The sequence below is a fragment of the Hippocampus guttulatus genome, chromosome 9 (assembly GCF_054856545.1).
Source record: "Hippocampus guttulatus isolate MCC_2025c chromosome 9, RoL_Hgut_1.0, whole genome shotgun sequence".
NCBI lineage: Eukaryota > Metazoa > Chordata > Actinopteri > Syngnathiformes > Syngnathidae > Hippocampus > Hippocampus guttulatus.
In genome coordinates, this window is record NC_141269.1 from 19,490,801 (window position 1) to 19,504,731 (window position 13,931).

General features: G+C 42.9%; 1 protein-coding gene across 4 annotated transcripts in view; it reads right to left on the minus strand.

The window, feature by feature from the left end:
- The window catches only part of LOC147200703 (uncharacterized), a 48,799-nt gene that overhangs the window by 27,296 nt on the left and 7,572 nt on the right, over positions 1 to 13,931 (minus strand). For 2 of the 4 annotated variants that reach the window (XR_015101926.1, XM_086121142.1), the window contains exons 2-3: positions 6,316 to 7,880; positions 18 to 79 (exon numbers count right to left, since the gene is read on the minus strand). Coding sequence is in view for 2 of the 4 variants with exons in the window: in XM_086121142.1 (XP_085977268.1) it covers positions 18 to 79; positions 6,316 to 7,629 (1,376 nt within the window). In the remaining 2 variants the exon portion in view is untranslated. Of the gene's footprint in view, positions 1 to 17; positions 80 to 6,315; positions 7,904 to 13,931 lie in introns of all 4 variants that reach the window. The other 2 variants (XM_086121143.1, XM_086121144.1) reach the window with 2 other exon arrangements.

Below are 13,931 nucleotides of genomic sequence, written 5' to 3' on the forward strand. Positions count from 1 at the left end.
AGCAACTTTATCCTCACTTGTTGCGCAGGTCCTTGCAGGCCGCTGTGTGGTTAACAGTATTTATGTGGTCAACCCAGTCCTATAGAAAACCACAAAAAGATGACGTGACACTCACACTCATGGGCACCATTCAAAAGACAAATTCCCATTTCACAAGCATATGTAAAAATGCAACTTCACGACTTTTTTTTAATAACAAAATGAACCTTAAGACAATTAGGCCCTTTGCCTTGGACCAATTTATTGGCTTTTTGACGCCCACTTTAAAAGATGAAGAATGGACTTTGACTTGTATAGCGCTTCTCTGCCTTTGGTGCTCAAAGCATTACCTCATTTACCTATTGATGACACCGCATCAGGAGCAACTGGGGGTTCATTATCTTATTGCTCAAGGACATTTCAACGTGGTTGCAATGGCAGAGGATTGAACCCCTAACCTTTGGGTTGGGAAACAACTACTGAGCCATGCCCCCCCCCCAAAAAAAAGAAAAATATAGAATCTCTACAGAAATACATATTTATAAATATTTCAAAAACTGTTGATTACAGTAACTGCACTATTAGAACACTACAAATCAAATCAAGTAGTGGCACTTTATCTTGGTCTTCAGTTCTACAAAGGACAAGGTTTGAAAATCTGTATTGGTTGTGGGCTTTGGCTCAATAAAATCATTCTATTTACATCCGGTGAAGACATTCTGTTGATGATTTGACCATGTTTATGGAGTAATGGGCATGGTGAAAGTTTTATTCCTCTTCAGGTTTCTTGCACATATTTGGTCAAACAAATGTTTGGAACTGTCAATGATTATATCTAAATACTGCCTTATATTTGCTGATATTAACAAATGACTTCTCAATCCTGCTTAGTTATTCGTGCTAGTATAGAATGACTTGCGAATCAGAATTGAATCATTACTCCATGTACTCTTCAAAAATAAAGAGATCATAGCAGAAAGAATGAAAAATAGAATGTGACTATCTTCAAATAACCCACAAACTTTACTAATATACAATTTTGCAAACATATAATATCACAAAAACGGAAATGTTTTACCAGTACTGGAATAAAACATTTATTTCTCAATATGGGATTTTTTTAAGATTTCTAATTTTTAGTTGGGAACCATTTACAAAATCATAAATGCTTTCACTCCCCCCGCTTCTCCTTTTGCTGCAGTGAGCTTTTCACCCCCATGGGCTTCTGTAACTTTCACCCTCCCACGACATCGACTTGCACCACTGTATTGGATCTGCTTCATCAAACATGGCAGCACTGGTTGTTAGTTTTGAAATGTTGTTCTTTAAAATATTAAAACTGCAGTAAAGTAAAAAGTTGTGGTCTGACTTCCAGGCCATGGCAACTACAGTTCCGATATTTGTGGCCCCTGCGCAAAGTGTGGTGCATGCACAAGAGTTCCCCAAGTACGGCAAACACACTCGGACAAAATACATAGATGATTTTAAAACATTGATTGAACTTCCGTGTAGAAATGATAAAATGTCATCATTCAATATTTACACTTGAAGACATTTTTGGGCACAGGAATTCCACCAAGGAATTCCAGTTGTTGCTCCTCAAAGCTTAACAATTGTCAGTGGTATACGCATTACCGCTTCATAATTGAGCTACTCACTTTGTACTTTTTAATTTTTGTTGCCTTGAGGTACTGATTTTGAGTGGTTTGATTCATATTGACCCGTTAGATGTTGTGTAAAGCACTTTGTTGCAGCTGCAGCTGTCGTGAAAGCATTATTTTATTATGCTTCACTTGCCAGCCATTTAAACACAGCTGTTGCAATTTAAGGCTTTTGTTGGTGTGGTTGGAGCAACTTTGATTTATCTGAACTATAAGCCTCATTGTGCAATACTTTAAATGAAACCTTAACACATACGAACATGGCACAAACTTTGAGCTATACTGTTTTAAATGTCATAGCATGGTGGAAATTGAGTGACCAAGATCTTGACACGGCTAAAAGTGTCTTCAGTGGAGAATAACGGATACAGGCACAGGTTAGGAACAAGTTAACTAAATTAAAAGCACAGTAAACACCAATCTGAATTACTTGGCGTGCAATCACGTTTGTTCAGTCACGGGCAGCATGACGTCACACCAGGTTAAACGTAACCTGCCACGCGTGCCGCAATTTACCACCTTGCCACAGCACTTCTTTGGAGATTCCCCTCTGGGACCTGCATCATTTCCGACTCCCCAATGAAGTTCAACTCATCCCCGTTGTGCGCACCTGCGCCGATTTAGGAAGTGCTTCTACAATTTATTGCCGTTCTTGGGTCGGCTTCACAGCCATTAGCTGCACTTCACTGTCTCTTCCACAGCAATTACATTTCTGTTTCCGCTCAACAAGAGCTGCAAGCCCTCGCTCTGCAGTTCAACTGAGAGGTGCAATCTTTTCTGCTTCCGGGCCGCAGCCAAGCAGCACACTTCCTGTTTCTACACCTCAGCCAGGCAACATCATTCAGCACCTAAGCCAGGTATTCATCCTTCTATGCCTTCAGTTGCTGCCAATTTTCTTTTGCCTTCACAGCCAGCAGGTCCTTCCTTTCCTCATAATGTTGTACAACCAGGCGTGTCCATGAAAGACTGGTCCACCCTTTCTATGTTCCCCTGGTTCATTTGGTTCCTCTTCTTATCGGCCAGGACCTGCTGTCGTTTCGTGCCCTTGATTGATTCCAGTCAAAGGAAAATTTGGTCACAAGTGCATACAATTTTCTGTTTCAATGCCAACCAAAGCAACTTCCCATTGTTACGCTCCAAGCCTAACGGTGGCTTCATATAAATTTGTCCTGAATGCACAAAACATTCGTCAGGACATCAATCTAATGAAAGGAGGTACTGTGCCTGTCATACCCGAGGTGCCCACAAGAGGTCACCTTCTTGACACTGGCCCTTCCCTCTGCCAAATTTACCATTCCACTCAACCTATGCAACCCTGCCCCCCTGTGGAATGCACCACTCGGATAACAAAAGACACAAACTGAGGGCGCTGTCCTCACTTTTGTGACAGACAATTCAGATTCATTGCTTTATAAATGCAAGGCCATGTAGAAATATGCCCCTCCCATGGATAAACAACACCAGTTGGACACATAACTCTTCTGACCAGGGCAGAACATGAGGCCAATGCAATTTTGTGATAGAATGTTTAAAAAAATAAATAATGGGTTAACTTGCCAAACACAAATTTTTAAAGAGGGATTAAAAATGTGTCCCTCCGTGAGCCATCACCTTAGCGTGGAGGAGGGGTTTGTGTGTCCCAATGATCCTAGGAGCTAAGTTGTCTTGTTGGCGAGTGCCTGGTGGCCAGGCCTAGACCCATGGGTCCCGGCCGGGCTCATCCCAAAGAGGCAATGTGGGTCCCCCTTCTAATGGGCTCACCACCTATGGGAGGGGCCAAAGGGATCAGGTGCAGTGTAAGCTGGGCGGCAGCCAAAGGCAGGGACCCTGGCGGTCTGATCCTTGGCTACAGAAGCTAGCTCTAGGGACGTGGAATGTCACCTCTCTTGCGGGGAAGGAGCCTGAGCTGGTGTGCAAGGTAGAAAAGTTCGGACTGGATATAGTCTGACTTGCCTCCACACAGCCTAGGGGTTGGACTCTCTTCCACTCTGGAGTTGCCCATTGTGCGAGGCGTAGAGCAGGTGTGGGCATGCTCATTGCCCCCCGGCTCAGTGCCTGTACATTGGGGTTCACAACGGTAGACGAGAGGGTTGCCTCCCTCCGCCTTCGGGTGGGGGGACGGGTCCTCACTTTTTTTAGTGCATATGCACCAAACAGCAGCTCAGTGTACCCACCCTTTTAGGAATCCTTGGAGGGTGTGCTGGAGAGTACTCCTGCTGGGGACTCCCTTGTTCTGCTAGGGGACTTCAATGCTCATGTGGGCAATGACAGTGAGACCTGGAAGGCCGTGATTGGGAGGAACCCCCACCCGATCAGAACTCGAGTGGTGTTTTGCTGTTGGACTTCTGTGCTCGTCACGGATTGTCCATAAGGAACACCTTGTTCAAACATAAGGGTGTCCATATGTGCACTTGGCACCGGGACACCCTAGGCCGCAGTTCGATGATCGACTTTGTGGTTGTATCATCGGATTTGCGGCCGCATGTTCTGGACACTCGGGTGAAGAGAGGGGCGAAGCTGTCAACTGATCACCACCTGGTGGTGAGTTGGCTCCGATGGTGGGGGAAGATGCCGGTCCGACCTGCAGACCCAAACGTATTGTGACGGTTTGTTGGGAGCATCTGGCGGAATCCCCTGTCAGAAGGAGTTTCAACTCCCACCTCCGACAGAGCTTTTCCCATGTTCCGGGGGAGGCGGGGGACATTGAGCCCGAGTGGACCATGTTCCGTGCCTCTATTGTTGAGGCGGCCAATCTGAGTTGTGGCCGTAAGGTGGTTGGTGCCTGTTGTGGCGGCAACCCCCGTACTCGCTGGTGGACACCAGCAGTAAGGGATGCCGTCAAGCTGAAGAAGGAGTCCTATCGAGCCTTTATGGCCTGTGGGACCCCAGAGGCAGCTGACGGGTATCGACTGGCCAAGCGGAACGCAACTTCAGTGTTCGCCGGGACAAAAACTCGGGCGTGGGAAGAGTTCAGTGAGGCCATGGAAGCCGACCTCCGGACGGCTTTGAGGAAATTCTGGTCCACCATACGACATCTCGGGAGGGGGGGAGGAGCAGTGCACCACTAACACTGTGAACAGTAGGGATGGGGCGCTGCTGACCTTGACTCGGGATGTTGTGAGTCGGTGGGCAGAGTCCTTCGAAGAACTCCTCAACTCCACCAACATCCTTGGAGGAAGCAGAGTCTGAGGACTCTGAGGTGGGCTCTCCGATCTCTGTGGATGAATTCACCGATGTGGTTAAAAAGCTCCTTGTGGCAAGGCCCCAGGGATGGATGCAATCCGCCCGGAGCTCCTCAAGGCTCTGGACGTTGTGGGTCTGTCTTGGTTGAAACGCCTCTACAACATTGCGTGGTCATCAGGGAGAGTGCCTCTGGATTGGCAGACCGGGGTTCGTGGTCCCTCTTTTTAAAAAGGGGGACTGGAGGGTGTGTTCCGACTACAGAGGGATCTCCTCAGCCTCCCTGTTAAGGTCTATTCAGGGGTGCTGGAGAGGAGGGTCCGTCGGGAAGTCGAGCCTCAGATTGAGGAGCAGCAGTGTGGTTTTCATCCCGGTCGTGGAACAGTGGACCAGCTCTACACCCTTAGCAGGATCCTCGAGGGTACATGGGAACTCCCCCAACGACTCTCTATGTGCTTTGTGGACTAGGAGAAAGCATTTGACCGTGTCCCTTGGGTAATTCTGTGGGGGGTGCTTCGGGAGTATGGGGTAAAAAAAACCCTGATACGGGCTGCAACGGCCTACGTCGGGCCAGTATTATCCAATCATAATAACTCCTGGAGACAACTGCAGCCGTGAACAGGAAATGAGCAGTAATAAATAAATAAATAAATAAAATCGATGGATGGATTAAACAAGCGAGAATATTTTGTTTTATCTCCGAGCCAGATGCAATCGTCAAAAGAGCCACATATGGCTCGTGAGCCATATGTGGCTCTTTTGACGATTGCATCTGGCTCGGAGAGCCATATGTTCCCGACCCCTGGACTAAATGGGAGCTGGACTGGCCCAAGCGACACATTCAGCAGAAAAGTCATTTGAATGATGTTGGAATTATACAAAGACTCAAAATAGGAAAAGGGATTGGTACAATATTGTGGGAGGGCGCAAACGACCGTGAGACAAAGAACCGGACTTCTGGCTGTCACACAGAAAAAAATCCGAACCTGAGCAAGTTAAAGTTCTAATTCACTATATTTTACTTGCCATTAAAATAAATGCAGGTTGATTTGATTCCCATTCACTGTTATAATACTGCGTTATTTTTCAATGTTAAAAAAACACATAGAGTAAAAACAACACTTAATTGTTAAAATAAGCTTTTTTTCACATTTTCAGGTAGTGGTGTGCCGCAGGATTTTTTTCAATGAAAGAAATGTGCCTTGGTTCGAAAAAGATTGAAAAACACAGGTCTAAGTATTCCAAGAGGTATTCGTTTTCCTTCTTAGTAAATACCTACTTCTATCACAACTGTAAAGCATTAACAAATTGTTACTGATGGCTTAGAGAGGTACATTGTTGGCCGTGTTTTCCTTTTTTTAAATTTGTGGTTATTTTTTTTTTAAATCAAACTACACCACTATTATTGTAGTTTGTTAACTATACAATGCCAGTAGTATGTACTTCATGAACATACTGCATTCCTTTTAAAAAAAAAAGGCATGGTTACACTTACCTTATTATGATCACACTGAATGTGGCACAGGGAGCAGGAATGAGGAAACACTTTTGGACTTGTCCCAGAGAAATCACGTATAAAGGTGGAGTCAGGGAACTTCTTGCTGATTCCGAATCCACTTGTGCCGGGGGAAGACGAACGAGACCGTCTGGAGTACAGCTCTCGCCTCGTTTCAGATGATGACCTCTGCTTTGCTCCACTGTTCCTGTAGTCTTTGTCAACGATCCGAGATTTATATGGTGGTCCTTCACTACTTGGTGAGAGACTGCTCTTGTGATGGTCGCCACTTGTCTTACGATAGTCCCGGTCTCCATGCGTACTTGAGTCCATGTGCACCAAACGTATATGACGTTTTTCTGCCTTTTCTATTTTTGGAGGCGATGCAGATGATGAGTACATTTGAACCACTCTTTCATTTGAAAGTTTCTCTCTTTTAAACGTCTGTTTGGTTGTATTTTCCTTGGCCCGACTGGCATGGCCATAGTCAATCACTTTTCCTGCTGTCTTTGTAACTGTCAGAAGACTGGGCACTTCAGACGGGGAGGTATCCATCAGCTGGGATGTGTCTGAAGGAGGAAGGATCTTGCCATGAGTGTTGCATGCCACAGTGTTTCGGTTGTCTGACTTGTTGATTTGTATGTCCCGGAGAATGAAAGGTAAAGTATCTGGGGTCAGTTGATCATCTGGATAGTGACTCAGCACTTCAAGGTCATCATTTGATAGTCCAAAGCTCGCCAAGATACTTCCTGCACTTTCAGGTGTATATAAACCCTGGCCATCCCCAACAGCACTATGGAGTTGTTTGGCTTGGGAAGAGGCTGGGCCGCTTGGAACCCAGCTTGGAGCACCTTGTCCACTTCGGTTGGTCTGGGCCTGCTGGTGAAGCCCTTGGAGTTGCTGAGAGTGACAAGTACCATCAGATGCAGAGTTGGCAAACAATTTAGTTGGGGGTTGGAAGTTTGACCAATCTGCATTGTGATGGTGGCTAGTTTGATTATCAGAGATCAGTGTTGTTGGGCCAGAACAGTAGCCTCCATGTTGACTGACTGCAGTGCCTGGGTTCAGATTTTTTTGGGCCCGGCTTGTGTGATCAGTGAGACGATGGTCTGTGTCTCTGGCTCCACGAATAGCCAGAGCTGACTCCAGCTCCTCAGGAAGTTGGGTGGGGCGAGGAAATGAGAAGGCAGACAGCATGTTCGAAGCACGGGGATTTCTTTGATTTGGAGGTTGCTGATGGTGATGATTATGATCAGGCCTTGACATGTTGGCGAAAGACTGCGGGCCTTGTGACTGGGGCTTGTGGTGATACATTGCAGCAGGCAGATATCGCTGTGTCGTTACGGGTTTTGCTGTTTGAGAAGTACAGTTTATTGAGAATTTTCAGGTGGATCAGGCGAGGGGGTAACCCATGAATGTTAATCTGATGTAAGTATTATCACTGTAGTGGGATCAGCAGCAGGTCCATTGTGATCCCTCTGGTAACTTGGTGCTGAAGAAGGTTGAAATGGACTCCAAATGAGGGGCACGTGCAAGATGCAAATTATTCTGTCTGCACAGCGTGGCTGTGAGGTGAAAAGCAGAAAAACTATTATAGATGGTCAGGCATTAGTTCTTCTCAAAGAAACTGAGATTAATTCTCTTTTCAATTGTTTTTTTCGAAGAGTTGTTTCTTCTTGAACCATTTGTCAAGCCAAAAATGACTGTAAACACAGACTGAATAACCTTGTCTATGCCATGCTTTACCTCGACAGTAGATAAAAACAATGTAGGAATGTTCATATACAGTGATCCCTCGCCATTTCGCGGTTCATTTATCACGCCTTCGGTGCATCGCGGATTTATTCATTTAAAAAAATTAAAAATTAAGTCCGCAAACGGTCCGCGAGAAGCAGTGAAAGTCAGGAAAACAACAGCGAGTCACATAGACATACAACATATGCAGTACTACATGTACATGTTTACTGTATTTTGTTATTCGTACACTAACCTAATCTATACATGTTTAAATCTATTAGTATACAGCATTAACGCTTTTGTTCCACAAGACGTACTTGTATGTCTTTTGAAAATTAGGCCCCGCCTACCAAGGACGAACTTGTACGTCTAAATCTTTTTTTTTTGCGTTAGAGAGGAAGAGGTTCTGATGCAATGAGAATAAGCCGTTTGCATTGCAAATCATGTAAAAAAGAGACCAGTATGTGGCAGTGGTGCCTCACGAGATTGAAATGCATGCTTTTACAAAAAGCTCTTTTTCAGTTTTTTGCCCAGAATCGCCATTTCCATTAAATGTAGCCATTTTGTAAAGCCGATTGCTGAAAGAAGAGAGTCCAAACTTTATTTTGGTATGCTCCATGTTTATATAGCATTAGAACCAAATATTCTGTGGGCCTTGCAAGATCAGTCAAAATTCAGTAAAACACTGGGATTGAGGGGGTTGCTCCAGTGAAAATGGCTGTAATTGAATGAGTTAAGTGATGTTAATTACTACAAAATATACTTCTACGTGCATGTATACCATTAAATTTGGCCTTATTAATATTTTTTATACTCATACACATGTACATGTACCTATACTCACTACTTCACGGATTTTCATTTATCGCGGGTGATTTCAGTCCCCATAAACCGTGATAAACGAGGGATTACTGTAATTACCGTATTTTCCGCACTAACAGGCGCATTGGATTATGAGGCACTTTCAATGAATGGCTATTTTGTAATTTTGTTTCATACATTGGACAAATCGCATTGTAAGGCACAATCTACAATGCCTCCACTAGATGGTGCTACGAATTCCATTCAACTCGAGAGGCGTCCTTTCAACTCGAGAGGTGTTCATGACTGCCTCTGAAAAACGTAAATTAACTATTACTGTACTTAAATGAAACTACGAAAATTGTAATAATGCATCAAAACAGAAAATCAAGCGAGGAAATCACAAAATAAATTCTATATACCCTCTACAGATTCATTTTATGATTTCCACGCTTGATTTCTTCATAGTTTGATTGAAGTAATCATTAATTTACGTTTTTCGGAGGCGGCCATGAACGCCTCTTGAGTGGAACGGAAGAAAGACAAGGCACGGAGACGGACAAAGACGTACAGTACCATTAATAAAGTCTGCGTTAAAAAAAAAAAACAGCTCTCCTTTTTTCAACAAATACAGGTGCGTCTTTGTCCGTCTCCGTGCCTTCTCTTCTTCCGTTCAACTCGAGAGGCGTTCATGACCGCCTCTGAAAAACGCATTGGCATTTCCTTGATCATAGCTCCAACAGAACGATCAGATGTCAGTCGTAGTTATTTATTCCTTTGTTGTGCATTCACAAATCACAATATAAATTCTGTAGGGAGGGCTATAGAATTTATTTTGTGATATCCTCCTAACCCGGAAGCCATACAGAAGCACACGGTGACGCAAACACAAGCAAACACAAGCAAGTCCCGCTCGATACTACGGAACAACTCTGTCCGCGCCGCTATTTACTCTCATTGAATACAAAACGGCGACATGTAAGTGACTCTTTTAGCATGAGTTTGACTGCAATAGTGAACGATTTTTATTTCATTCACAGCTCCAGAGTTTCCTGAATGCAACATATTCATAGCTGCTCTGCCATTGGCTTGCCAAGCTTCATCCTGGCCTCCGATTGGCCAAGACTCTTGGCCCAAGAGGGACCTCACTATCTATGTGTGTAGATACTGTAGCTAGATCCGTGGAAGATAGAGTGGAATGCATCCGATTAGGTGCTCAGAGTAAATTGCTTGTGGCTCAATGGACAGTCAAATAAACGAACGTTTCCTGGAATGCTTTACTTGTTATCATGCTAAAAACCTTACGCTAACTGGAGTGCGAATTAGAGAGAAAGCGATTTCCATCGCGCCAACTATGGCCATTGAGGACTACGAAGCGTCCCGTGGCTGGCTTTAAAAGTTCATTGCATGACATCAGCTGAGCAACGCTGTCTTTGGTGGCGATCGAGGGGAGGTCGAGTTAGCGACAGTGAGATAATGGAAAGAAAAGCCGGGTCTGTTACTCGTCTCATTTTAGAGCAAATAGTCCTAAATTTGTTTTATTGTATTTTGTTCATATACCTGTACAGTATGTTGTACTGCAGCTTTTGTGTTATAAGCAGTGTTAGGAGTATATATTTTTGCATTTCATTGCTTGTGTTGTTACACACATATTTTATTCACATACTTGCATGTTCATAAAGGACATGCACCATGCTCATTTCCCACATAGGGAAATTCTTTTATAAGGAAGGATTGGACAGCCCAAACATGAGTCCGTACTAGAGAATATTTACTGTATGTATGAATATTTACTGTATAAAATACAAAAACATACTGTCTAAAAACTGTTTATATAACAAAAACTGCAATAAAATCACAACAGTAAAATACGTACAGTATTTTAATGTTTATTTTTTTCTGTCTTGGGAAAAAATGTGTCTATTTTGGATTGTTTTGTTGGATGCATTCTTTGGTTTATGACAATGTTTGCCTGGGTGTCATACAGTTTTCTTGCTAGTTGCAGGTAACTGTCCCGTTGATCACCGATGTCTGGTAATTCTTGTGCATACTGAAGGATTTTAGTTGCCATTTGCATTGCTTCCTTGCTGGATGGTGGCTTGTCATGAGGAGTTGAATCGATGACTTGTTTTTAAAAAGTTTCGTAGATTTGCGTCTTTCCGACTCCAAGTGTCTGGAGTCTTTAACTTTGTGTCCAGCCTCGCTCAAACGGATGCATTTCACTCGCTCCGCTACAGTCATTACAGTTCTTCTACGTTTCGATGCCATGATCTACACGATGTAAGTGAATAAAGTTAAAATCTTTCACAATTACAGTAAAACGCACGCCAATAAAAAGTCACTTACACGTCTTCGTTTTGAATCTGATGAATGAAAACGGCGAAGAGAACACGTTTCTTCGGTCGTGTCGAGTGGGTGCTGCTTTTAAGCTAGTGCCGCGTTCTGCAGGACGTAAGTGAATAAAGTTAAAATCATTCACAATTACAGTAAAACGCACGCCAATAAAAACTCACTTACACGTTGTCGTTTCGAATCTGATGATCGAAAAACGCGAAGTGAAAACGTGTCTCAGCGTCGTGTCTTTTCCGTCGCATCGGGTGGGCGTTGCGTGTATTTAAGCTCCCGCGGCATTACGCCTCCATCCGGGTTACGGATAGTGGAATTTCCGCTTACGTAAGTTCCGGTAACACGTAATATGGTAGTCAAAATGTGAATGCATAGGTTTTTATTACGGGTGAAGGATATTCCTTTTCATAGAATTCCGGGGATGGGAATATTTACTGTACTTGCAGGTTCATAAAGGACATGTACCATGGTCATTTCCCAAATGAGGAATTTCTGTTATCAGGACAAATTGGACAGCGCAAACACGAGTCCGTACTAGAGAATATTTACTGTAATTTCATTTCATGCCCATTTAGAGATTATAATATAGCCGCGTTAACAACCACATAAGTAGCCCGCAGGCCAGTTCTAGAAATAGCTCATCGGTGATAGATTATTTTCAAGGACTTTTGTTGAAGTGATCATTTGATCATGCAAACCCTGGCAAAAATCATGAAAATAATGTGTCACATGTGGTATTTATCAATATCCAAACTATTCTGAAATCATGAACATAATCAGCGTCTTCACATAAATGAACATCATTAGTTATTAGTCATAACAAAGTTTTTTTAAGCAAATCTGTTATTTCATACATCTGTACAAAACTGGTATACCTTTGCATTAATCAGCACCCAAGAAGTAGCTCTCAGTTTCAAAAAGGTTGGTGACCCCTTGATATAGCCTATGATGTTTAGAACCCGAATTACCATACAGGAGGGGTCACCAATGTGGTGGCCGTGGGCTAGTTCTAAAATAGCTCACCAGTAAAGTGATCATTTCAAACAAAGTATTGATCATGTGTTTGCAAAAAATGTACAGAAACAGAGCATTGCCTAGTGATACCACCATGTTACATCATTGTGATAATTATTGTCATTTGTAATTTCAGAAGTGTGTATCAAACTGCTAGCCCTTTGCATTAATCAGTGCACTAGAAGTAGCTCTGACTTTCAAAAAGTGACTCCCGCCATGCATCATACTCGTGTTTCGGCATCCGCGGATGCGAATATTCAGACTATTTTCAACAATTTTAAACTCCATGTCCAAGAACGACTTGGGTCGTCCATTGTAATTAATACATGGAGTGACAAGGTTGTCTTGTGTCGTTTGATCACGTTTTTTCATTGGGAGGGGTTGATCTGGGTCTGATGCACCTGCCCTTTTAAATTGCAAGCAGTTGAGTGGTAATGAGGCAAAACGCCAAAAGAGGGTAGCATTGCACCATTTTAGATTGAAACTTTGCTGTTAAAGTGCTTTAGAAGCCACTTTTTTTTATTAAGAGGGAACATCATTTTCATTCATTTGCTCCAGATATTTTGTCATTTTTTATTCCACTGCTGTTGATGTTTTTGTTTTTTTCCCAATGGTATTGTTCCAATTTTACACTGAGGAATTTTATGCAATTATACTATCGAAGTCTGAATTTTAGTGTTGTGACAACTACGCATCCACCCCTTACTTATCAGATGGTCTCTATCAGTTTGTTCAAAGTCAGGTATACAGTATATTGCATATTTATTATGGAAGCCAGCCTCAGATCACACAGATAATATTTTAAAACAAGTTCTGCCGTCGCAGAAGAGTCCTGGTAAGATGCTGCCATTTTATGGTGCGTAGACAACAACGTCACTATACAGGTCCATTTACAGCAAGACAGCAGAGCGAGCACAGCTTGGCTATTGTCATCAAATTGTTTACATGAAGCTTATTTGGATTGGCAAAAGGAATATACTATGCCTGTGAATCCAAATGACATTCCATCAGGATTCAGCCTTTTTATATCTATGTTTACATGGATCATTTCGACTCATTTGGATTCATTCTAATCAGAATATCCAGTATGGCTCTATGTAAAACCGGTTAGTGATAATTGAAGGCCTTTGGCTACCGAAGAGTCCTAATCCAACACCTTGGCAATACATTAAGAAAAAAGTAGAGCATATCCAAACGGTCTCACTTATATTACTGTACTTTGTTATTTTATGTTAACTGTTCTGTCAAGTGATTTTTTTTAGCTGCAGCTGTTGTGAAAGCGCTATATAAATAAAGATGTACTTTATTGTATTGTGATGTAATGTAAGTGAGGATACGCGGCTCAATAAAATGAGTGGATGGACTAGATCAAGGGTGCCCATTACGTCGATCGCATTCGACCAGTAGCTCGCAGACTGGTCCCAAGTCGATTGCAAGGAGTGTAGAGGGAAAAAAACAAAAAACAAAAACATGTTTGTGTCTCTCTGCATGTTAGTAAAATATTATTTGTGTTAATGCACACTGCACCCTAATTATCCTATCAGTCTCACTTTCACAAAAAGTATTTAAAAAATAAATAAAATCATGCAGGTCACCTTTAACCTACTACGGTGGCGCGGGACCTGCGTCACCTGAAGTTGTTCACACTAAGTAGTCTGCAATTGCAACTTACGATCACAAAGCTGTTGCAATATAGCTTTTATTATTATCAGTTAAAG